Source organism: Falco naumanni, chromosome 5 (genome assembly GCF_017639655.2).
Source record: "Falco naumanni isolate bFalNau1 chromosome 5, bFalNau1.pat, whole genome shotgun sequence".
Classification (NCBI taxonomy): Eukaryota; Metazoa; Chordata; class Aves; order Falconiformes; family Falconidae; genus Falco; species Falco naumanni.
Window position 1 is genome coordinate 91,565,360 of NC_054058.1, and position 26,091 is coordinate 91,591,450.

The window sequence follows — 26,091 nt, forward strand, 5'->3', positions numbered from 1 at the left end:
ATGCTTTCTGGAGTTAAGAGCATCTTCATTGACTGCAATGGGTTCCAAGCCAATTTGCCTACACCACCATCTCAGCAACTCATTTACAGCAAACATAAATGCACGGCTCGTTCTTTATTTAATAGGATGATACAGCCAACAGCACGTAGTAGATCACCCACCGTAAGTAACCTGTTCATATCTGCCTCCATATTGGAAATAGTCATTCTCTGCATAATGATATCTGTCACTCTGCGTTCAAGTAACTGCCACTTCATCCTGGCTGCCTTTGAGGAGTAAACTCTGCTTGTCACTGCTTTCTGTTGATATTTCTTCCTGTGATAAATTCAAGAGAAAAAGTAGTCCAGTTACACATTTGAAAGTGGACATGAACAGGCCAGAATATTTTTCACAGACAACTTAAATTTCTTGCAGAGTTTCTTGCAGTTTTTCATTGCGTCAGACAGCTACCATCACCCAGCCCTGAGCTCTACTGCATTCTAATACACTGCATTTGAAAAACAGGTATCAAACACTGTGGCATCCTATATGATGCACCGTTGAAATCAAATGCCATCTAAGAGTTGTTCCCTATTTAACAAGGAGATCAGATTCAAGATTTCAAACCACAGTAAAAGATCACCAATAAACCAAATACATTAATTGTGCTTTCCAACAAATTTTTCTTTGTACTTAAGAACACTGCAGGCATTGGACCACCATGGGCATTACTCTTTAAGAACAGATTAACTGGATTTTGAAATTTGGGGGTTTCTTAATGTTCTTTAATGTCATTTTATATCATCCCACACTGTCTTAAACCCACAAAACTCAAATTGCATTTGAGACTGGTAAAATGCCCCATTTTATGAGCATTACATGACAGCAGTTTGAAAAATAACTACAATATGTATCACCACGACATTATCTGCTAGGACGTCCATGCAATTTTCATTTCTTATGAGAGACTACTAAACCGTTTTAATCCTCACCCTGTTCCATTTGTTGCAGTTACAGATAACGCTTGAACCCTTGCAACAGGAATTCTCATCTTCTGCTGTGCTGCTGTTCTTGAACCATCGTGCTCGACTGATGAGCTAGAACTTGCTTCCTGCATAGGATGCTCAGGCAGACTCAGCTTTCGACTTACTTTTCCTGCCACTTTATCAGACAGAGGCCTTACTTGCCGACGAAGGGCTGTAACCTGAAACAGTGTGAAGGCAGAATTACCTCTCCCCAAAACTGCATTATAAGTCACAGCAATGTATATAATTGCTGGTTTACCACAATACCTCTTCAGTTTTGCGACGTAAGATAACTTCTTGATTTCTTTTCTGAGCTTCCAGAAGCTTGAGTTGATGCTGTGAAAAAATACAAGCAGTTCATGATATTTTTTCCATTATCTGCCACAAGGACTGAACTGTACTAAAAAAACCTTTACATACTAAAACAAGTTTGCAAAACTGTTGTGATGTGAAGTGGTCAAGTCACAATTGTTTCTTGCTCTTTCTGGTGCAGAATGATAATAAGCATTTCACTATGTGAATTCTCTACCAAAAAGAATACTTGCATGGAAGTAAGGTGGTAGCAACAGTTTTGTTAAGATTTACTAAAAAAAAAAAATACCGATATACATGTTCAATAAGCTTTTTATTTTTTGTTGCACTTAACACCTGAAGCTAGGAACTGAGTTACAGAAGGCAAACCAAATTATGTTTGCTGAAAATACAGTGAATGCATATGCACATGGTGTGTGCCTGCAAGCAGATACACATCATAATGATAGATGCTTATCTAGTTCTTTATCTCTCAATCACCTCTCGTTTGCGTTGCTCCTTTTTAAGCTGTGCAATCTCTCTATTTCTTCTAGATTCAGTCATTCTAGCTTTCTCCTGCTCTTCTTTCATTTGTTTCATCAAGCGAACCTGTAAAGAGGTCATCACTTAGAAAAGCTGTTTACACTGAAGTGCTGTTCCCTGCCCTGACTCACATAGTTTCTCCTCAAATTGCCATCTTCCAGTATATTACATGCTTTTAGCAATATACCTCCTCTACCTATTGTGTCTTCTTCACTCGGTGCTGAAAAACAACTAATAAGCTGTGCAAGCTTCTCCATGTTTGATACTGTATAATTTCTGTTCATTAAGCCTAAAAGCCACCCCTCTCCCCCAGGAATAGCCTAGTCTTCATAACTTTTCTGTTTTCAGACTTCCAAGCAGCTGACAGCAAGAACAGAGTTAACCAGTAGATAAATGCACAGGAGATTTCAACCCACTTTTCAGTAAACATTCATTGTACAACACTCCAATATTCTGAAACATACCTTGGTTTTCTTCATCTCCGTCACCTCTTGCTGCAGTTTCTTCAGTTGCTTTTCATATTGAGACTGATTTTTAAGCAATCGTGCATGTTCCTTTTGTGCTGTTTGAAGTCTCTGCAGTTCTTTATTCATGGCTTGGAGTTTCTTCTCATATTCTGACTTTATCTTTTTTGCCTTTTCTTCTGAGTAGGTCTCTACAGAACCTAGAGCAAAAGGGTATACTTAATCTGCTTTTGTTCGGGACATTTTCACTTTGCCAGCCACAGCAGATGACTGCTCCCCCTGCTTTTAGCATTACCTGGACTGTCTTTGAAAAAATTTATTTGTCTCTAGCTCCTGTCACCTGCACTGCTTTGAACTTTCCACCTTGTATACATTCTTAGCTAAGAGATCAGGTATTAACACTTCCCTTCTGATTTCTTTGCACTAGACAACAAATATCTGAGCACCTGAAGACACAGATACACACATACATGCATAAGATTGTAATGACAGTCCCAAGAGCCATCAGGCCTAGCATACCTTTTCTGGCACTGATCAAAAGGGAAGGTCTAAGGAAGAATAAGGGAACAGCAAAAGCATAACAGTATATTACTATAAAGCATATATATTTTTATAAAAAGAAAGAAACACACAAAACACTTCCCCTAGTACTCCCCCAAAGTTAAACTATTTGAGGCTTAGGACTTCCTCAGTCAAGATTTAGGTTTTCATCTCAATATTATTACATATTCAAAAAAGTTTGGTCAGTAAAACATCTCTGAAAGGCTGCTGATCCCAGTTCTTGTTTTTATGCAAATGAAAAGAAACGGGAAGGGAGGAGCAGGAAAGAACTTTAAATTCAGGAACTCTCTCAAGGACAATGCTAAAATGAGAGGTTCTAGGAAACTGAAAAGGTTTACTCAACCAAATCAAATGCCTAACAGCAGCAATATCTTTTTTAAAAAAAAATATCTCAATTTTGGCAGAAACTAGAATGAGTAAAGTATGATTCACTAGTATTATGGATACAAACTTATTTTTGTTTTCTGCAAATTCTTATTAGTGAGGGAAGTAGCAAACAATTCAACTTGAATATCTTACACAGCATCTAGAATCAAATGACTTTGTACTTCTTACCCAAGTTTTGAAGAACCTGATCCCTTTCAAGCTGAGTGTCTCGAATTTTATGTTGTAGCATCATTAGTTTCTCTTCATATTGTTTTTTCAGTGTTTGCAACCTTCGCTGGCTGTTCTCTAGCTCATCTATCAATTTCTGCTTAATAGCTATTTCACAGGTGATATTTGCCAAGTCAGCCTGATAATTTTCTAAAATAAAAAGATTTGAGTAATTAAAAACCAAGACTTCTGTTAAAGTAATAGTGAGGATCACATAAATATAGATAGCCCCTGCAATGTTAGGGGTCATTTCCTGACGTGTAAATTTTGCATAGGAGAATTCTACACAAAGCACAATTCAGCAAGCAAAACTATCATCTGCCATTCACAATAAAGTCTGCTCCTTAAACACTCTCCATACTAGAACTGGGCAAGAAGTAGGGAAAGATATCTCTCATTGGATCAGTTGTCCATATGCTGCAATTACTCACATTTAAATGTCAACATCAGTAATCTGTCCTTCCCTATATAAAAGGCTGTGAGACTTCAGTCACGGCTCAGGGTTGGAGAGTAACTGTCATTCAGAAACCCATCAGGTTATAAAAGGAGTATTTGACTGCTGGCAGACTGCAAGGGAAGACTTTCCCTTCTCTAGTTCTTAGAAAGACACATCCAAAATCCTGAGAAGAGAGGAGCCACCTCAGTCATGGTAGCGGAATGGTGAAGGGAATAAGAAAAGTAGGAGGAAAAAGTAAGGAAAAAAGACTAACCCATGTGATCAGTTTATAAATGTTTAATTTCTTCAGTCAATTAGGTCATTTTTTGGCTTAAGATTATATGCTCCAGAATAAAGAGATCAGTTGAAGATTTTTTTTCAGGTTCTGCAACTCCTGCTAATTGTTTGTGTGACTTTCAAACAAGAAGGAACCAACAGACTTGGTTTGCCATTCGGCCTGACTCACATGAGAGAGTTGCTGGTGATGCAGTCTCTGACTCTAGCAGTCCTAACTTGCTTGCCACATGAAAATAAGGAAGGCTAATGGTCTTCCAGCCTTTCAAAATTAAATTCTACCCATTTCCAAATTAGCTGAATGGGAGCTGTCACCTTGGTGATTAGTCTTGAGACATTAAAATAACCCAGTACTCAAACCTTACACTTCCAATATTCTAACCAAGAAAAACATGTTTTCAAACACCTGATGGCTTCTGATCAATTTTAAAGCCAGTACTGGGACACCAGTACTGAATTCATTGAACAGTACAAGAATTCATTGAACATACAACTCTGAGAATTATGGACCGTGGGTTGACAACATGCTATCTTGTCCTACCAAAGCCCAAGGAATGACAGATAATATCTGTAAAAGTCTACAGAATATTGCACTGACATCACCTTTTTCATCAGAGTCAGAATCTGATTCATCTGAACTTTCAACAACTTCCATGTCATCTTCATCCTCATCATCATCTTCCTCATCATCCTCATGTTCACTTACTTCCTGAGTTTCCTCCTACAAAATGTATAAAATAAAAGATGCTGAAGCATACCCACACTTTTCCACCCCTGTGAAGCCACAGTATTCACCTGACCCGTTCCTAATTTCCTTTCTATAACCTTGCAAATCTTTAAACAGACAATGAACAAGTAAACCAAACACTTTAAATACTTACTGCTTCCAATTCATTATTCTCTCTCTCCGAAGTGCCTTTTTCATCTCTCTTCTCCTGTTCGTTATCTGTGTTATCCTCCTTAACACTAGCAGAAGAGGCAGACACAAAATATTCACAACCTGAAATGGCACGGGCTTCCCATCCCCCAAACCAACAAGTTGTAATTCCAAATAAAGATGAAAACCAAAGTTTAGTTAGACAATGATACAGGTGTTGGGCATGGGTAAAACACAACTTCCAAACTCTGGCAGGTAATACAATAATGCTTAATTACTCTTAATTTTACCTTGCAACATAATATTAATGATCAGCACATTGATTTAGGGCATATTGCACAACTGGGACAATCAGAATACATATCTTCATATACCGCAGCAGTACTCATTTTGCATGGAAGTTGCAGTGTACCCAGGACAGCATTTACAAAACAAAGAAAGAACATTGTGTGCAGGTACTACAAACATTACAGGTATGGCTACACTCTCAAGCTATAGCAGAGCCTACTGTGCTTACAATCATCTGAAAAATTTATGTATAAGCCTTAAACAATATGCTAATTTATCATACTATAACTACTCTTTTGATCAGTTATCTACTTTGACGTCAAAGGAATGCTCAAAATAGGCATTGACAGAAAACCAAAAAGAGTTGAGAAATACTAATTTTTTGCAATAGGACTGTCAGTCTCAAAAAGAAAATTTCCCCAGCTATTAAGATTTGAACCATAGTATGAAAATATACTAAAAACTTAGCCAAAGTACCTCTATATTCTTTCCTCTTTTGGCAACCTGAAATGTAGTGAAGGTTTATGCAAATTACAGTAGGATTTTTTGTGTGTTTTGTTTTAAAGGTTTAGTGTATTACCTATTAGGACAAGTTGGACTGGTTTTAAGTGCATGTTTGACACATCACATGCAAAATGTAAAATTCAAAAATCAACGGCACTACACAAATTGTCATGGACCAAATGTCAGTTCCTCTGGCACTAACATATGCAAAACCTAAACCACCCCCAATAGATGGGATATCATGACAGAACAGGGCTAGACACCATAGAGGGTAATAATGAAAAAATGTGGTTAGGATTGCATAATGTGGAACCCACCTCACCTAACCTCAGCTGCACAAAAGTTTGGCAAGTTACGTGCTGTCACTGATCAGGCAGGGTAACTAGAAACACGCATCTTCCTCCACTGACATCAAAAGCTCCTCAGACTCAAGGTCTAACTCTTAGACAAATCCAATACTCAGTGTAGCGACAAGAAATGTTCAGTAGATTTGAGACACTAATTTGGCAAGTGACACCTAAAAGCCACCTTTAAAACAAAGCTCTACTCTGAAGAGTGCCAGTTAAGTAACACAGTGCTGCTGCGTGCACATGATCGATCCTTTGTTACGCTATTTTTTAACCTGTTCAGTGCTAACGGGTTCCCTCTGCCTCTTTCATCACCAGTGAATCCTAACCCAACTACAGCTGACCATGCGCAAGGCAGAAGGCTTTTCCTGGACTGTCTGTATCCACGCAACAGCTGGGGAGGCTGGAAGTAAAAAGCCTAACCAGATTTGTACAGGGAAAAAAAAAAAAAAAAAAAAATCTGAACAGGGAACGCTGAGCCACGCAATCTCATTTCCACAGATCTTCATCTCACTCAGCCCACATGTTCTGGTTTATGTTTGTTAATAAGCCTAAATGATAACAGATCCTAGCTGCAATCTTCATGCAGATTGAGGCAAACCCCCAGTTTCCCTTCCGCCTGCACAAGGCACAGAGCTAACACTACAGGGAATTTGTGTTCTGCCTAACAAAGGGGAGAGGCAGGAGGAAAGAGAGCTGGCGGCTCTCCCAGGCAGAACTGTACTGCTTAATTTGTGTACTACCGATCTCTGGATTTCGGGGTGGTGGGTGGGGATCGGATCAAAGTAGACAGCTGAAAAATAAAAGCTCCTTTACTTTCATTTTTAATGACAGTATATTTCTCTTTCTAGAGCCCTCAACTTAACTGCTCTCTATGATTAACTACCTACTGCTTTGGCTGAAACTTAGCAGAAGGAATGGTCAAGGCTTCAGTCACATGCTTTAAAAAAAAAAAAAAAAAAAAAAGCAGACTTAAATGAGGTGTGAAGGTCCAAGACCTTCTTGGTCTCACATGCCAAAATTATTATTGTCATATACCACCTGCTATACATTTCATACCATATGAGCTACTGCGCCTTACCCTGCCTTTCATTCCATACAGGTCATGCAAGAAATTTACTTAATTCTATAGCAATTCCTAAAGGCACCACCTCCCCGCAAACGCTTGCTCAACACTGTGCAATCCAGAGTCAACCTCAATTCCACAACATAGGTTTCTTCTCCAGTTAAAACACTTGCTGAAAGTCAAAAAACAGGAAAGAATTTTGAAAAGCCAAATGAACTACTCCCGAAGTACCCATGAATCTGCCCAACTTCTTTTCACATATGACAACCAGTTAATTGAAATGACAGGTAATTAAAAACCTGGGAAATATTCCAACCTTCTTTCTTCTTGACTGCTTTCCTCAAGTTTCTGTAGCCTTCAAAAGCACGAGGTACAGTATTGGAAGGCCAAGCCAATGAAGGACAAACCAGACAGTGAAAAGCAAAAGTGATAAGAAGGTAAAAAAATGATATATGAGCTTGTGGAGTTTAAAATGAAATTTTAAAGATACCATCAAGAGACAACAAGTAGTAAAAAGGCAATACATTTTGACAGTTGAAAAGTAAATAGAAAACAAAGAAGCAGCATTTGTAGGTTAACTAACGTGTCACTGTCAGCAACTCTAAATTCAAGTTACACTAAGGAAGAAGTTTTAGATATGGACAATCTATTTCACTTTGATAATTACTTCCAATATGGATTCAAAAAATCTTAGTTCTAGAAAAAGCTTTCTCCTCCTTTTTCCACTTAATCGGCAGGTAAAACAGCAAAAATTGCAAGAAGTACTGCCATTGAACCAGTTATATACCCTCAAGAATATATCAGGAGAAAAATAATGCACTACTTTTATATATGCTGTAACATATTGTAGCAAAATAAGAATATTAATACTAACATTTTCTCATTCTAAGTCACATATTCTGAAAATAATACAAAGATATTCAAGCTGCATTTGTTTTTTGGTTTGGGGTTTTGTTTTTAAATAAAAAGCAGAAAACTGCCGTTTATTTTACTGGGATTCAAAAAGTACATGCCAATGATTGCTTGTTATTTTTTAATAAATGAACAAAAAATACGCATCGGAAGCAATGAGATGGACAAAGTTAGTATTTTTACTTGTACTTTTTCCTCTTGAACAAACATGGCTGTATCAGTATAGAACTATCCTGCATGACTTAGCAACAGAAGTGGCTTAAATTTCAAAAACTACTGAAACTCCTCCTATTCCTACTATGAGTAAGTTTTGAGCAAGAGCTTTTGCTGCCTTTTCACTTCATACTGCCTGCCATCTTCCTTCATTATCAGCTAGGAGCTAAGACACTGAACCCCATGTATTTTTACCTCTAATTTAGTTTAATAATTGTTAAGGAGGTCAAAAAAACAACAATCAGGTATGTAAGGCTGACTAGCAATTAAAAGGGACTTGGGAAGACTGCTCTGGGGCTTCTGATGAGTAGTAGGTCACACTATGGGACACTCCAATCAAGCCTGTCAGTACTTCAGTAGTCAAAACATTGCTGTGTAAATGTTTCCGATAAACTTTATGACAGATGCTTATTAAAGGATACAGATATATAGCAGTACATACCTGCTGCTCATTCAGAAACTGGCTCTTAGATCTTCAGGCTAGCTCACAACAATTTAGGTAAGTTGCATGTATTTAAAATTATGCACCTTTCATCATACTGACCCATAACCAGGAAACAACAGATCAAGAAAGGTAGCAGATGGGGCAGAACTAGTAACTAGGCTTACCAATCCCGTTTTAATAGGAAAATGCTAGTTAGACAACTTTAAAAGTACAGCAACCCTAAAAAGAAAGAGTACAGTAAAAGCAGCTAAATGCCTGTAGAAGACAGAAGTAGAGCCAAGAATCCCTACCAAACTGCAGGGCGAATTGTCCCATTGCAACACGTTACATGAAATTTCATGAAATGCCAGTTCATGAAATTTCAATGGAATAAAAATTTACAGTGATATATCCTGAACACAGACTTTGCACTTCATTAGATAGAAGCACTGTGCAGGTAGTAAGTCTGACAGGCTACACGCGTAATCCATCAAATTATAATATTGCTTAGCTTCTAAGGATTTTTACTCACAACATACACACCTCAAAAATTTATAAAATATTTATTACAAGCAGTCTGCAGATGGGCCAGTAGATGAGATTCAAACCTTACCAGCACTTTGAAGACTGTGATCCCATTCTATAGAGCACAAGACCCACTTTAAGACGGAGGCTTGCCCATCAAGAGGTTTTGCCACTTATATTTTTCTATGGTTCGCTAATTCTATAATGCTAGCATAGAAAACTGACCTCAAAAATAGCTTACGGTAAATAGTCTCTACTTCTGGATCAGGCCACTTGGTTATCCTATTCACAAGATTATTGTCCTGGTGTGAGCAAGTATGACTGGATGTAGAAGATTCTTTCAGGGGGGAAAAATAAAACCAAATAATAATAAAAAAAAAGAACCACCATGTGTTTTCCTTACTACTGTAAGTATGGTAAACTTCTGAATGTTTTTTTTAAAGTTATCGTCTTCTACAATGACAGATACTATTCAATGTATCTAGTAACCTATATCTGTTTTCTGGTTACAATCCTATCTGGTTACAAAACCTACAATTCTACCTATTACTCAGAGCCCAACTGAACAATTGGGGCTCTAACTAAGTTTTTATTTAAATGCATGCTTGATTTTAAATTGTGTTGAACCATACAAAATCAAGTGTGTCCTTGCATTTACAGTTAAAGAACATATTGAAGTGTTTGGCTGAAGACAGGCCAGAATATTCTGCTGATTTCAATTAATACTTCCATCATGCCCTCAAGTTCCTACAAACATGAGGTATAAAATCTATCAAAATCCCCATAAAAGAATGAGTATTTCTTGGAAAATTATATAAAAAGGAAGAATCTAGTTGTTATTAAAATGAGTGTTCTCTACAAGTATCAGACATTTGTGTGGTGGATGGATTTATAGATATCAAATTGCAGATATCACGAACTCAAATCTACTGTATACTTCAACTGTATTTCAGGCTTACACTGTTTTAGTTTTACTCTTTAACTTGTAGAAGTCTGAAGGGCTGTTACTAGAAAGAGTAATAGATTAGAAGCGTGGAAAATTTCAAGGAAAAGGGAAAGATCTTTAATGGAATCAAAGTCCTGGAGTACACAAACAGATCCTTGCTGTACTAACTGCTGTCTGAACAGGCATTTATATCAGTGTCTATGAACATTTTAGTAGATGAGAAGCTGGACAGCAAAAAACAGCAAAGCATGATGTTGCAGAGAATTAGGAAACCTCAAATGAAAAACATTCACAAAAGCAGAAGATAAAGCAAAAGAAGCCATTCCAAGAGCTACGAAAGAATTCCCAGCTATTCAGAATATCTTTTCTTCAGAAAGCTGTTTCACTTTTGACATAAGGTAAAAAAAAAATACATCATTTTTGGTTTTGAAAATTTCTGTTAAAATTTGATGCATTTTTTTAAAAAAATGAATAAACTATCAAGATTCATGGAGAGCACCTGTGCTTTTATCATTGTATATAGTTATATAGACAAATTCATTACAACAGAGACATTCACATTCTACAAATACTGCATACTTCACTGGAAGAAAAGATGCAAAATAAAAACATCTATAACTTCAATGCAGAAGGAAAAGCAGTTTAGGATCCAAACCCACACAGCTACAATGAATTAATTTTAAAGTCTCAGTGGTTACAAAAATACACCGCTTCGCTAATAAAGAGAAAACAAAGAGCATTATAATTCATACACCACCTTTTTTTCTTTTTCCTTTCTTTCTTTTTCAGCTTTTCTAGATCTTTCTTGGCTATATCTAGAATTTCCATTGTCTCTTTCTCTGAAGAAAGCATTGAAGCAGAAAATGCTGATGGTCCACCAAAGTATGTGGATCTTGTTGAAGCTCTTGACAAGTTGCGTCGAAGATTTTCATTCACTGCTTCGCTTTCTAGTAATTTTGCTCTTTGGGGAAAAAAAAAAAAGGAATAATTGTAGACCATGAATCACAAATACTGCTAAAGCATGAGTTATTGCAATGAATTACCTTCAGTTCAAAAAGAAACTACAGATCAAGGTAAAGTCTCACAAGATACAAGTGTAGTAAACCCCTTGATGAGACCATTTTACACAACAGTTATGTATATTGTACCTATATCATAGACTCTAGACAGAATACATGCAAAGTATAAATGTCTGTATGTACACACAGATATACGTATAGATATATATCTGCATACACTGTATGTATATACACATTACACAAAAGCTACACAAACTCTAACACTGACTGGGAATAGGCCAGATTTTTTTTATTTTTGTTTTTGCATGATACACCTCCAAGAAATAGAGAAATAAAAATATCCAAAATGCTTAATTTTTTTTTATTTTATTTAACAAGAAGGCAGGTGCTTCTTTTTTTGAAACAGTAAATTCTAAGTGTATTTTTTCAGTACTATCCTTTATATATGAAGTCATGAATTTATAAAACAATCATTGCAAATTTTGCTGTCTTTTGTGCAACAATATCAAGTCATCGTCATTATTTAGCAACATCTTACTTTCATTTCTATTGTCAACTTCATCTTCAACATTTTAATCTTTTGTGGCCAAGACCAACACCAGATGGTCTTAGAAATTGAAGGACAACTGTCCTAAAGTAAGTCCCAAACAGGAAAATTTATTTACTGGCTTGAAATATTTACTTGCTAACACTTCCAGTAGTTTTTTTAAATAAAAATTGTTCAAATACATATTATGCAAATACCTGAGATCTTCAATTTCCTTGATATAATTATGAATCATGTTGCTAATTTCTTCATTTCCTTCTCCTTTGAAGGACAGGGAGAAAGGGGAGGGTGGGGGGAAGAGAAATATTGTGAAAGGATGATAACAACAGCAATATTTGAATATAGTTACTAGGCACAAGGTACCAGGAAAGAGAAACAGTCATATAGGCTACATGTTTAGATCTCATCTCATTCGTAAAATATATTTCCTCCTTAAGCTGCATTAAGTTTTTGGTTCCTCTGTGTTATATGATCAGGATTACTAACAGTAACAACTTCTATTTCATTTGTTTTCCATATAAGCACCTTTTAGCAATGCATATACTATAAATCAAAAGTAATCTGACAAACAATGCACAAAAAGAACAAGGCAGTCATAGTTAGTCAATTAGTTGATCATTCAATGAGGTGAAAAGCAAGCCAACATTCAACCATCTGTGACCAAATCCTTACTGAAAGCAAAATATATAAGTATAGCTAAGCATATAAATACTTCCTATCCAAAGGTATTATTTCACATTTGACATTGCAAGCAGTCCTAAATGAATGGTCAAATCAGGGTACCAAACTATTTCTATTTATAGAAGTCTCCCGAAACAGAGGAATGGTGTTGCAGAGGGGGGCCTATCCCTGTCAAAGCAGGTCCTACATTACTGCTAAAAAGGCATCACCACATTCCAAGGGACCCATGAAGGAAGAACAGAGAGAACTGATTTAAGTTCACGAAGTTAAGAAGAAGCGTATGCACAATGCACCCACAGCATACCTGCTCTGGCTAGCACTTGGTTGGCCTGATCGCTCATAAGTTGCGTTATTCTGGCTCTCAACGCATCAATAGTTTCTTGCATTGCTTTAATTCTAACACGCAGGTTATTGTTTTCTGTTTGCAGCATCGCGTTTTCATGAAACATGTCATTGATGCTTTCAACACCTTCTTCATCTATAATCCTTTTACCCTTAAGAAAGTAAAGCATAGTATTTTATTACTAGCAAAGGCTGACCTATACATGAAAAATTTTTAACTTGGCAAAGGCGATCCACAGATTACTTGACATTCCAAATAGACACTCATAGAAAAATATAATCTCTCAAAAAGTTTGAAACAATGCATAAATGGATAGCTTTCAAAACACTGATGTCTGGCCAACACCTTCGCATTTAGGTCCTGTGAAATTCCATCTTAGTCTGAAATACAAATTCTTGAAGAGGTTATGAAATAAGATGACAATTCTTTATCAAATCAACATACTACCTCAAGGACAACAAAGAACGACACTGTTGGGTAACCACATTTACTGCTGGAAACATCCGCTTCAAATTTCAGGAAGAAATGGGCATTGTGTAGTATGAGTATTTGCCTTATATAATTTAAAACTTAATTTTAAAAACTCAAATAGTTTAGCTGTCTGGTAAGTTTTTAAAAGCAGTACACAGTACCTGTACACATTCATTTATTCACCAGTCTAAATCGTGGTCATGTTTGCTTTCAAAATGACTATTTCTCATTGCTGAGCATGACATGGTCAACTTTTGCCTTTCAAAAAGCAAGTAGCATGCAGCACCTGTTGATGTCATTTGCATTCACTGATGTATCTTTTCTCTGGGGATGGAATCTATGTTTTCTAAAAGCATCTGGTAATCACTGGAATTAGAAGTATTGTTTAAGTTAGGGTTGCTATTCAAAAGTTTTTAGCATATGGAGTGGAAGTAGCCAACAGAAAAACAAGCTGTAGAATTATAAGTATTTTAACGCAGAAGAAATCCTAAGGATAAACTTACTGTTTTGTATTCCATGAGTTCCATCTGGAGCCGTGCAATCTCACTGCGCAAAGCATTGATTTGTTGACTAGCCCTATCCTGATTAACCACCACCTTGTTCTTGATGTTCCGTGCCCGATTAGCGTACTTCAATGTGTTCAAGGTTTCCATGAAGTCTCGATCTGAAGGGCTCACACACGCTATCATGAGTGTTTGACTGGAAGTTAGAAACAGGTCAGCATTACACATCAAGAACAAAAACAGTAGAGAGAAGCTAACATGTCTTCAGCTAGAAGGTGAAGCAACAACAGTGTCTTCATAACTTATATGAAAATATTCCTCAGTCTAACTCTCCGTAGAAGATTGTCAACCACAAAGTTCAACACATCTTGTATCACCCTAGCATTGCTTAGGAGATGCTAGATCATTAAATGTTCCAAATGTAAAATTATAGGAGTAATTAATTGGTGTCCCTAGAAATCTTTTTCAAATTATATTCAGTTTGCCTAATCATACATAAACTGAGATTTAGGAACTTAAGATCAACCTGAAGTCCTAGACAGTGATTTGGATCACGTAGTTATCCAGGACTGCCTACTCCAATTCGTGACCTGTCTACCCACTTAATCTGAAAGCTGCCTGAATGCTCACCTTAGCTGTCCATGCACGCACACAACCGCCTAAGGTATTGTCTACCTTGGGCTCTCCTGAGATCCAAACTGCCTGAATTCTCCACTGCAAATCACCTCCTGCTCTCCAACTGAAGCCCAAAAGCTAGTACTTAACATTAGTATGTCTGGCTGTAATTGTATTTATTCCATGTTTCATAACACCACTGCTTAGAGCACTTCCACAGAAAGCAGTAGGACCTGAGCTCTAGGCCCAAGAGAGCTATAAAAAACCATGTTCCTTGCTGGTTCCTACGACACCCTCTCACCCCACATTATGGGATATGCAGGGTGAAAACACGGTCCCTGCTCCAAATGAAAGACTTAGCAGACAGACCAGCAAGAACCAGTGGTACAAAAGCAGAAACAAGGAAAAGATTTTTTTATTCCAGCCAGGTGGTTTCATCATTCAACAGGCTGATGGAGGAACTGGGGTCCCACCCCCTGCTCCCTGGAGCACACTCATTTGACATTAGATGAGGACAACCTTGAGGAGTTAGAACCAGAGTTCCAGCTGTAGACCATCCTCTGAAGGTGCCTACACAGCCCAAATGCTCAACTGATACAGAGAAACACGGAGGGAAACAGACTGAGTACTGCCTTCCAGCCTTTAGAGGCATTTGCTTCTCTGTTGTAAGATAAAGCTCAGGGTGGTTGTGCTAGGAAAAGCGTACTGCCACCAGGGCACTGTCTGCATTAGGCAGACTGGATTCTGACTGTCACTTTCTACAATTGCAGACTGAAACAAGCAAGTCAATCCCTGCAACTGTTTGAAGCAAGCCATTACCTTCACCATACACGCTGTGAAACTAAACAGGAAAGAGTAACTAGCCTAAGGATACAAGGAAGATTCAGCATCAGCAATTCTTCCGCAGACCTCCTGCATACCTTTGTGTCAGTTCTCCAAACTGCTCGAGCTTAGTCCTCAAGACAAGAATATGCAAGTTTAAGAACAAATTTTGAATTCCGACATCAGGATTACTTGTATTTTCAGTTGAGAATATGATTACTCAGAGGACTGATTCTGCTAGGTATCTTGTCTTGAAAACTGAACAACTTGAACTCCACCTTCTTATCTGAATTGCATAATGGACTACTTTTTTATAAAAAAACAACACAACAAAAAAAACACACACCACAAACCAAACACCTGTTCTACTCTTTATTTTACCACTTCTTTAAACTGCTCCCCCTTTCCCAGAAGTTATGAAAGTTTTCATTTGTCATATTATACATTATAAAAATCCTTTCCAAAAGGATTCTTACTTGAATAAATCAAGAAACAATATTTAAATTCTGCTTCAGAACTGTTACAACGTTGTATTTCAAATCAGGATTATGGTGAGAATAGTAGTGATACAATGCTTTCATCATCATTAACTCAGGACTCACTCCCTGCAATCTAACCTGAACCACTACTAGCAAATCTTTTTAAAGTATTTTCAAATGAGAAACAGCAACAAAAACAATAACAACATTATATGCTGAACTATGCAATTTCGCCTGAAGAACAGGAGGGGGAGCAGCTGTAAAATGGGAAAATATTTTTAAGTCACTATTTCAACAAGAGTGCAATTGTAGAAGTGGTTTAAAAAATGCTCATTAGCTAGTGTATTTGATATAAAATTTAGTCAAGAAATGTTATTTGAAACTATTTCTGGAAATAACTACAAAGTGCTATGCTCTTGATTTCTGCTGATTTCCCTGTAATTCTTGCCTTAAGCTTTCTGAAAATTCTAGCCTTTATTTTACTTATTTTGTTTGGCTCTTTGCTTGTCCTCAACTATGCAGTGCTGCAAGGTGTTAAAGTTGTCTCTGTGAAGAGCAGAGCAGCAATTTATGAATTCTCTTCAACTTCTCCCTATGGCTCTGTGAAATGCCCAGGAAACTTCCTACCCTAAAAACAGCAGTTATCCATACTGAATTAAATAGAAGAGTAAGAGTACTACCTCGCTAAAACACACTCAACTGCTGTCCTTTTTGTATCTGTACATGTGACTGTTACAAAGCTTGTGTTATTTTAATAACTTTGTTAATGTTTGCTTAGACAAAGCTTCCAGAGGTCAAAGCCTCTCCTCCTTGTATGTGCAGTAGGTATACAGAACAGGTTGGTACAAAAACAAACTAGTGTATCGCCAGAATTGTTTATTAGACTCAAGTCCAGCCTCAAATAACTGGACAGATGCACCATACCCCGAGATATATAACCTTTATAGAAAGATGGCAGTGCCTGTGCTAAGCTGACTCTAAGCTCCTGTGCATGGCAATCAGAGTAAACAATGAGTGCCATTTAAAAAGAAATTAACAAAAAAAAAACCCTCTGAAGGAGAAACTCATCACAGCTTCAAACTATGCTGTAATTAATAAGGCTATAACACAGTAACAAAAATTGCTATTTATGCTGTCTACAATCTAAAGATGTCTTCACGGAAAAGGCTTATCCTGGAAATAGTAACTTTTAAGCAATTCAAAAACTCATGTCCAGTAAAGCTGTAATAGCCCTGAAAAGAACAATGCAAAAATTCTCTTTAAAATAGTTTCCCTGGATTGCCAGCATTTTCTATCATGACAGTAATTTATCTTTGGAACATCCCTCCAACAAAAAAGGCAGCTATTTTTACCATTGTTTAATGTTTATTTTACATTCTGAAGATTATGTACTCAATGCTCATTCACAATGAAATACGTAAAACGTTCTAGTTTTCATACCTGTTTCCCCCAAGAGAGTCTTGAAGTAACCTTGTAAGCTTTGAATCTCTGTATGGTACATGAGTTGCCTTCTTACTTTTATCTCCCAGCGCACTTATTACATTGCCAAGTGCCAGCTATAAAACACCAAATCACGTAACATGCCAGTTAGAATCAGTTCGTGAGTAGTTTTATTTTTAATACTGCTATGAACTGGGGTCTACATATTGTGGAAAACTGAATATGCTCATTAAAGTTAACATTAAAAGTTTCTGATTATTTTTACATTTTACAGAGGACATCTATAAACTTTTGTGCTATCCACAGTGAAACATAATTTGCAGCATGGTATCTACAAGTGCTAGACGCTTAACAAAATTTTTGTGCACTGCCTATTGATATTTCATGTCAGTGGCAAACCAAAGTTAGAACTACTTCGTATAACATTTACTTTTGATGATTAAAGCTGATCTCTACTTCTAGCAGTAGAAGTAGAGCTCTAGATCCTAATAAAATTAATCTGCTTTATGCTGGATTTAGAATAAAATATAGACCATTAATACAAAAAAAACCAGAATTTACAGACATGAAATAAGGAACATCTGAAGATATAAGCATTTAAGGCTTGAAATTATGTAGTCCATGGCTGTCATATTTCATTGTTAAAAGGGTCTAATTCATATCCATAAAACCATCTAACATTTGACTGTAAAATTATTTTTAATGTTCAACTGCATGAACTTCAATCACACACCAAATTAAGGAATATTCCTCTAGATGGCACCCTCTTCTTAAGTTTTGAAAATGGTCTTTCTGCATCCCGCAGCTGGAGATCTGCTTATGTAGATGTAGCACATTTTTGCGACTACTTTGAAGTGTTTAAATCACTCTCAATTTGTTTCCCAAAGCTGAAGGCTACAATTTACTGTAAATGAAAGTTTTGTGATCATACAAAATATTACTTTTTATCATACTGATTTTCACCTTTGTGCATTCTGTATCCTATTTGTTATATTTATGTCACATAAACCCCCAAATTTCTCTTGGCTTTGTGCTTCTATCAATGATGAAATTTAACTGAATTCTTTCTCTTCCCTATAATATAATCAGAATAACTACCGAATATAACTACTGTAATGATGGCAAGAGAATCACTAAGAAAGGTTGCAGAATACTTCTGGTATGACACACCAGACCAGAAAGACGGAAGTTTTCATAGTTGAAGTAAAAATGTATTTTTGTATCTTTAAAACAGAATTGCACAGGGCTTACACACAGCCAAGTAACTCAAAACGAAGGCATGAAAGTACAATCTCCACTGACAATCACCAGCTCTACTTTTTGGTGTAGTTAAGTAAATGTTAATTGAAACATTTAATACAGTCAATTAAAAAAACTACATAGAGAGCCAATACACAGACAAAAAAAAAAAATGAAGTGATGCTATAAATTAAAAGTTCGATTTCTACTTAGAAGTGTTTCGCCTGGGGTTGTTTTACATTATGTTTCATAATTATAACACAGAACCAGCATTTATTGATCCATTAAGTTTATTCATTGTCCATGTTTTACACGCCTATACTCCTTACAACACGCTAGTAATGTTCTCCAATTTCTCATTTTTATTTTTTTATTTTGTCAAGACACAAGCAAGTGAAAGGAACTCTACAATATCTTTTAGAAGTTAGAGTAACTAACTATATTTCACAACACTTATAATTACTATAATTTGCTAGTTAGATTCTAGTAGAACTGAGAAATTGTTAGCAAGCCAGAACCTACTAAGAATCAATATATACTATCTTATGCTACTGTCCTTGTTCTGCACATAATGCTTTTCTACTTTAGTGATTACTAAAAAAAAAAAAAAAAAAAAAAAAAAAAGAGTGACCCAAAAGGGAAAAGCAGAAGATGGTACCAACAGCCTACAGAAACAAGTTGTATAGTCTTACTAGTCCGCAGTTGATGGAAATGCCTTCTTTTGCCCTTTCTCCTGTAGCTCCCGTTCGCTTTAACCTTTCAGATCCCGCTAGATCAACAAAATGGAACTTGGCAGTAAGAGTTTCAAATTCATTCATCTCAGAAGATTCAGATATTATCCTGTTATCAGTGGTATTATCCTGCAATAAAGAAGAATCCATAAAGCCTGGTAAGATTTTCCCATTAACATGAGTCTACTGCAAAGTTCAGTCAACAATTATTTACAGAACTACTTATTTGTCATGTACATCTCCTCCCTTATTTGCTCATTCTCCTGCAACAACAAAGGTATCTCTCTCTCTCAAAAAAAACCCCACCTATGTCTATTTTAATCATATGTACTGACATATCATTCTTGAAGATCCAGGTCTTAATGCATATAAATATCAATTACTTTAAGTATGAGCTACAAGTGTTTGATGGAGGAACGGGGGAGTACATATACGAAAATATACAAGTCTTCAGCAAGGTGGGCAACAAAATCCATACCTCTCCTGGAATGCAAGTCTTAAATCAATTGTCAAAGGAAATCGATTTTGCGAAAGAAAAAGAAAACACAAAAAAACCAAACCACACATACAACAAATTAATTACATTCTATTATTACCCCCCAAAATTACCAGATCCACTTACCCACTTAGTCCATAAACCTGCCAAATAACTGTAAAATATTTTAATTTTATACCTCTCTAATCCCCACCATCAGCTCTCCTGTGACATGATTCTTCAACTTTATTTTAGGAATTATTTCTTTAATCCAGTTTTCCTAGCAGCCAGTATTCCACCAGCACTTCTGACTTGATCAGAAAATAAGGACAGCAGAGGGAACAAGAGAGAAAGAAAAGGTTCCTTTCTCCGCACACACCCCCCACCCAAGTAAGCTGTAATGCCTGGCACTAGACCGGTGCCTCTGTCACCATGGGGTACCTGCCCAGGAACGCAGTGTGCTACAGGCAGGTACCGTAGCCTCAGCCTCTTTCCACTTCAGGTCTCAAAGCACAGCAGCAAAATTATCTCTTTTCATTATATCATCCCAAACTTTCTTCTATCAATGAGCAGAACTGTACCATATACTGTGGAGTTATATTTTACTCTAAATGTAGACTTGTTGTCAGGAAAGCAACACAACAAGGAAAATCTTTAAATCATTCACCTCTTGATCTTCCTGGTAAGATAGCCATTGCAGGGCAATTTCTACCGATTTGTCATGGCGGCATACAACATTCACACAGCCCAATGTACAGGCTTTATTAGGCATTTCTATCACAGTAAGTATAGACTGTTCTGGGTTTTCTTTAAAAAAAAAAAAAGAAACTTGGGTATTCTGCAGCAATAATCTTCAAGCCAACTTTGCCACTGCAAGGGGTAATGCACACCTCTGCAGACCAAACTATTCTCATGACGTTAAACATTTTGTGTTTACGTGATCTCCTCTCATAGCAGTTTCAGTAAAGAACAGGAATCTTGCCACTTCCACGAGACCAGAAATCACTGTTTCTGATATCTTGACATTTACACTGCTGTGAACTGCACTCTTCCCCAGCCCTCAAAGCAAGGATTAATGCGTCCTTTCACTCTTGCTTATTTACGAAGTCAAATGTACATCCAGAAACTTCTGAGAAGCACGGATGGTGTAAACACAGCGTGAGGAGCAGTACCTGGCTGCCTGCCCACACCGGGCACCAGTGACTGTGCACAGAGGGGACACAGCCAGTGCTGTCATCTGAGGAGGACAAAGTGCGTTGCCCTAGTAACAAAGGTCTCCCAAAACCGTTGTCTACAGAAACTTGAGCTACATCTCTCCTGGCCACCCAATAATAGCTCGTATTAATTTATATTCCAGGAGTGTTCAGAGGCCAATGTCAGGTCTAACCTCTACTCTCCTAAACAGCACGGGGAAAGAAGAGGGTGCCGTGTTCACAGATTAAGGATCTAGCAATGCCCAGCTCCAGACAGTCAAATCATCTTCCTCATATCTCCCTCAAAAAAAGAAAAAGGAGAAACAAAACACAGTTTAACATAAAGCAGAAGGCAGCCACCTACTCCTTTAACACAAGCCTCTGTTAAAAACCATGCAGAGCCAGGCTCAGACAGTGGGGAAGGCTGCAAGTGCACCAGCGTAGGTGGATTTCTGGGCTGACAGCCTGTGGGAAACAAGGCTCCCAGATGAGTTGCCTCACTCCCCATATACATGGAGTTTTCAACAAAACCTCTGAGCAGACAGTGTCACCACACAGTGACTGAGTTGCCCTGTCCTGGCTCGAAGTGTGATGCCAGTCCCTCCCAAGTCAGAAGACAGACAAGCTGCCCACACCACCAGATCCACCGTTTCAGCGTGGAAAGCAGGAAGAAGTGCTTTTAAACAGGTGTATAAAGCAGGTCTACATACCACAAAGGACCAGGGAGCGACTCTCATTTTGCCTGCAAATGATTATTTGTAGTGTTAAAAAAAAAGTGTACACCCACCCCACCCCCCCCAAAAAAAAAGCACTACAAATCCAATACACTGTTCACGCTTAAAAATGTGATATCTATGGGTATAATGCTAGCCAGATACTTAGGAGTTCACCAAAATATTTTAAAATTCTGATATTTTTATAATAATTAAATCGAGTCCCCCTGAAGCTATTGTAGTTTTCAGCAATATGTATTTATTCAGAACTTTCCTCTTTACAAGATACACCAAGAACTGAACAGTCACATGAAAAATCTTCTACAGAGTAGCTCCGAGTATGTTCATAGTTCAAATTTCAGGTTAAGTACACAGACTTAATAAAACGTCTGAACCCCAAATAGATATTTAAAGATAAACACACTAAGCCTCAGAATCGAATGCTTTTCTACTTGCTCCTTGTTGGATATCAACACTTAGTCTGGAATATCCCAACATTTTCAGTGAACCAACTGCAAGCTTAAACCCACTAACTACTAAAACCCTTTAAAACACTTTCCCAATTAAAGACAAATTACATTTTAACTTTCTTTCTTGTGTATGTTGCAATGAAATACTGAAGAAAATGCTAGAGGAGGAGAACGGGCAGAGTCATGTGAGAGGCTGCAGTTTATGGTTGCCTCTGGCTAGAGGATGGTTACATATGCACAGATTAAATCAAGTTATTATAATGCTTAGCAAATTCATCAAGCGTGATGATGAACTGCAGCTTCTTCACTAAGTGCAATTCAAATAGCACTGGCTACCAAAACAATATTCACATTCACTGAAGTGAAGTTTAATAACAGCAAAGATACATACAGTGTTAAATGCAGGACAGACTCTGGTTTGGCATAAGTGTATAGTAAAGATAGCATGGGACCGTGAGCTCTGAACGTTCATCTGAGTGCTGGCAGTGGTTCGAGACAAAGCCCCCAGCTTCAAGCACTGCATCATCTAGAAAACAATCAAGAAGTACATTGCATTGCTTGCAGTTTAAATAACGGGTGTTCCTATAACATTTATGGCTATGGATATAAATAAGCTTTTTTCTTTACTATGATTTCAGTTCCTATATGCCAAAAAGCACAAAGATTCTTCAATAAGCAAACAAAGTATTTTTGGTGACTTCTGAAAGAAAATACTTAAGTCTCTTTCCCCTCTTTTTACTGTCCCCTAGTAGTAACATAGCAATCTTCCACTCACCTGTGACAAAAATGTACAATAACATTTGCATTCAGATTTGCAATGCATATATATGGCAGTTTACCTCACATCAGTCATACCGCAAAGCCTTCTTGTCACAGGAAAAATAGGATATAAGATTTGGGAGGTCAGATTTACACACATGCTAAAAATGTCTCTCTCCACAACTATATTAATGCTAGAAACAGACTTTTGCTACTAAGTGAAACTGTTATGCACTTAGTATCAAACATTTATCAGATTTAATGCTACAGAAACTAAAGAAAATAAGTTTCAGCTAAATTTTACAACTACACTGACCCAGATGCAGATGATAACAAGCATTACCTCTATTTGTAACAGCTTATCAAAACGTACAGATAACATTTTTAGAATGTACATGGTAATTTATTATACAGAGTAATTTATTTTCAGTTATCACCTCCGATTCTCCATTCACAGTTCGGGTTGTAACACCCACTGTATAAATTCCTCCTGCTGAATCTTCATGTATTTTAATATTTGATTTTTTATTCTTCGCATCAATATCACGTGTGGTATCAAACAGATCAAGAATTTCTTCATTGTAAAGCTGGAGAAAAAAAAAAAAAAAAAAAGAAGAAAACATATTACTTTAGGAAGAAATCCCTCCAGCCAAATACATCTGTGCATGGCACATAGAGTTCTAAAAATCTAAATGCCAAGGCTCTCAAAAAACGAGGCTGTGAAACACAAGGACAACAGGATGATGGACAGAGCAGCTGCAAATTAAGTCACCCACACACCTATTACACCACCCAAAGGAGGAGTAGCTTCCTCCACGTAGTCAGGTCTAGGAGAAAATTCTTTGGTGGGACCAGGGAAGGGGAAGCACTTTATGCCAGCAGAACAGCGGCAGCAGTGGCTTCTGTGGCTGGCACCTGCTGTCTTCAGATTTGACCTTGGGTTTTCCTTTTGTTTTGTTGATTCAGTTGGCTGCGCCCTCCTCCAAACACTTCAAACTCACTCCACTTGCTCTCCCTGCCACCACATCTTCTCTCATCTCAGCTCTCACACCTTAATAATTCTGTCTTTCTTTCATTTAGATAGGTTAAATTCCTTCCAGGGCAGGAACATCTTACAGTAGTTTTGGTGCAAGCTGCTTATTAAAGGCATCAACCAGCAGGCCAAAAATGCCATGGCATGGTTTCTTGCGCAGAGTTTGTATACTTTCCTCCATACCATAGCTATACTCTGGTGCCCTAGATTTGTTTACAACTTTCAGGCACAATTACATGAGCAACAGCAATCATTTACTCCATGTTTCAGGCTGCTTAATGTTTACTGTTTGTTTCACTGGGTCTCCTGAAGGTAAGTACATGTACATTTAGTGGTCTTTCGACTCAGTATCGTCAAGCACTTCACAGACTTTTAGGTCAGTAAATTATATCTATAACAAGGAAAAACAGGAGAAATTATTATGCAGTTATCTATGTTAGATGAGATGGATTATCGTTTCACAAGAATGTTTTGAGTTTAGGAAGGGTGTTTAGATCCAACTGAAGACATCTGGGCAGAAAAAAAAAAGTAGAAAAAGCAGCACCCCACTGGGAATGTCATGGCTCAGGTCTCTGCTAATGTACACTAGAACAGTTCCAGTGTCTTTAATTTGGTTATATCAACTCACTTCAGCAGAGCTTAGGCCAGACTCAAAGTCCCCAGGTAAAAGCTAAAGAACCACTGCAACAGATCTGTATTTACCCTGTACTTTCTCATATGCTGAAAGCAAGAGGATTTCACTTCTCACAAGTGCAAATCCATCCCTAAGAACAGGCTCAGCATCTGTGAATGTAATGCTTTTAATTCTTTATGTATTATAAAGGAATTATATTGTATTAAGCATAAAAACTGACACCGCAATTTAGAGAGCATCCTGATAATGCACCTAGAAGTGCATTAGACTCCATATGCCCATCCTTTTGTTAGCAGGAAAGCAAGGAATTAAGAGAGGCAGACTGCAGCAAGCTGAAGAGAAGCAAGAAAGTAGCTAACAGAAGTAACAGTTCCCAATAGTTACCTAGCTGTCAGACTTCAAAGTTACTCCAAAATAAAACCTTGCTTCAACTTGTTCAATGACTAAATTATTGTTTATGTAATTCAGCTCTAATGGTAGATAGGATGGGAAGAAAAGGATACTTTCTGATACAGGAATAGTGCATAATACCTAACTAAACAGCAGAAGCTCTTTCTGGGAAAGTTCCAATTTAGCCACAGTACAATAAAAAAAGTCTACCAAAACAATATCTTGTTAAAGGAAAAAAAAAAAAAGTATTACATACACCATTTAACCTTTCTCTAAATTAGATAAACAAGACAGGCTTGAAATATGTTGTAATGGTTGCAATTCCGCTTACCATTATCACTGTAACATTAAATTATTGCTCTGTATTTTGGGACTCTCGCACCCACATTTGTAGTTAGGTCAAAAGACTCAAGGAATTCAGATTAGTTTATTCCTTAAACTACTACTGTTGCAGTTGCCTAAGCAGAAATGAAGCTGCAGCTCCCCAATGTTCAAACAGAGAGAAGAGTACAGCATTCCCGTGGCCCATGCCCAAGCCTTGACTCTCTCTAGGCAAACATTAGCCAAAGTGATAAAAATTTCTGCTTAAGGTTAGTGGTGACAGACCTATAGTAGCGCAAAACTAATGCTAGCTTGTTAATCTTTAAAACAATTATAGGAACATATGATTAAAGGGCCTGGTTTACCTCAGGAGTAATAAAACCAACAGCTTTTTTTCTTGGGTAATATAAAAGTGGGGGGATTCTCCCCAAAAGCAGATAAAGTTGAACATATATATATATATACACACACACACACTGAACTAAGTAATACACATTTACACTTGCTCTTCCTTAAATAGATTCTTCCTCTCCATCTGCTTAAAGCATCAGATTTTGCAGCTGGGTAGTGAATGTCAATATGTTACACCCAAATCAATCAATTTAAAAGAATAGTTCCACAGGCAGGAAACACAGCATAAAAGCTGTAAGACAAACCAACAGCTGCTGCAGGTTGGAAAGATCACAGATGTTATGGCCTGTTTTACCAGTAGCTGTGTCTACAAGAAAACACAAGGGGAACAGTTTTCTCACAGCCACAGCACTGACCCATGTTTTCCTCTGGGTCTAATGAAAGAGGGAACAGTGACACAGAAGCCCAATCCTAAACCATGGGGATCAGAGAAAGAAGTATTTTTCTGCTAGGTTTCTTCTTTGGTGAGAAGAATGGAACAAGTCTCCTGAACAGATTTTGAAAGCTAAAGAA

At 37.3% G+C, this 26,091-nt stretch overlaps 1 protein-coding gene across 9 annotated transcripts in view; it reads right to left on the minus strand.

Annotated features, from left to right (window-relative positions):
• KIF21A (kinesin family member 21A) overlaps positions 1-26,091 on the minus strand; it is a 92,309-nt gene that overhangs the window by 33,147 nt on the left and 33,071 nt on the right. For 5 of the 9 annotated variants that reach the window (XM_040594282.1, XM_040594283.1, XM_040594281.1 and 2 more), the window contains exons 4-20: positions 23,227-23,376; positions 22,422-22,556; positions 19,141-19,308; positions 17,210-17,325; positions 13,854-14,049; positions 12,841-13,030; positions 12,053-12,116; positions 11,047-11,250; positions 7,586-7,624; positions 5,069-5,153; positions 4,791-4,908; positions 3,419-3,607; positions 2,303-2,502; positions 1,797-1,904; positions 1,272-1,340; positions 972-1,183; positions 162-315 (exon numbers count right to left, since the gene is read on the minus strand). In XM_040594282.1, coding sequence (XP_040450216.1) covers positions 162-315; positions 972-1,183; positions 1,272-1,340; positions 1,797-1,904; positions 2,303-2,502; positions 3,419-3,607; positions 4,791-4,908; positions 5,069-5,153; positions 7,586-7,624; positions 11,047-11,250; positions 12,053-12,116; positions 12,841-13,030; positions 13,854-14,049; positions 17,210-17,325; positions 19,141-19,308; positions 22,422-22,556; positions 23,227-23,376 — 2,397 coding nt within the window. The remainder of the gene's footprint in view (positions 1-161; positions 316-971; positions 1,184-1,271; positions 1,341-1,796; positions 1,905-2,302; positions 2,503-3,418; positions 3,608-4,790; positions 4,909-5,068; positions 5,154-7,585; positions 7,625-11,046; positions 11,251-12,052; positions 12,117-12,840; positions 13,031-13,853; positions 14,050-17,209; positions 17,326-19,140; positions 19,309-22,421; positions 22,557-23,226; positions 23,377-26,091) is intronic. The other 4 variants (XM_040594285.1, XM_040594289.1, XM_040594284.1 and 1 more) reach the window with 1 other exon arrangement.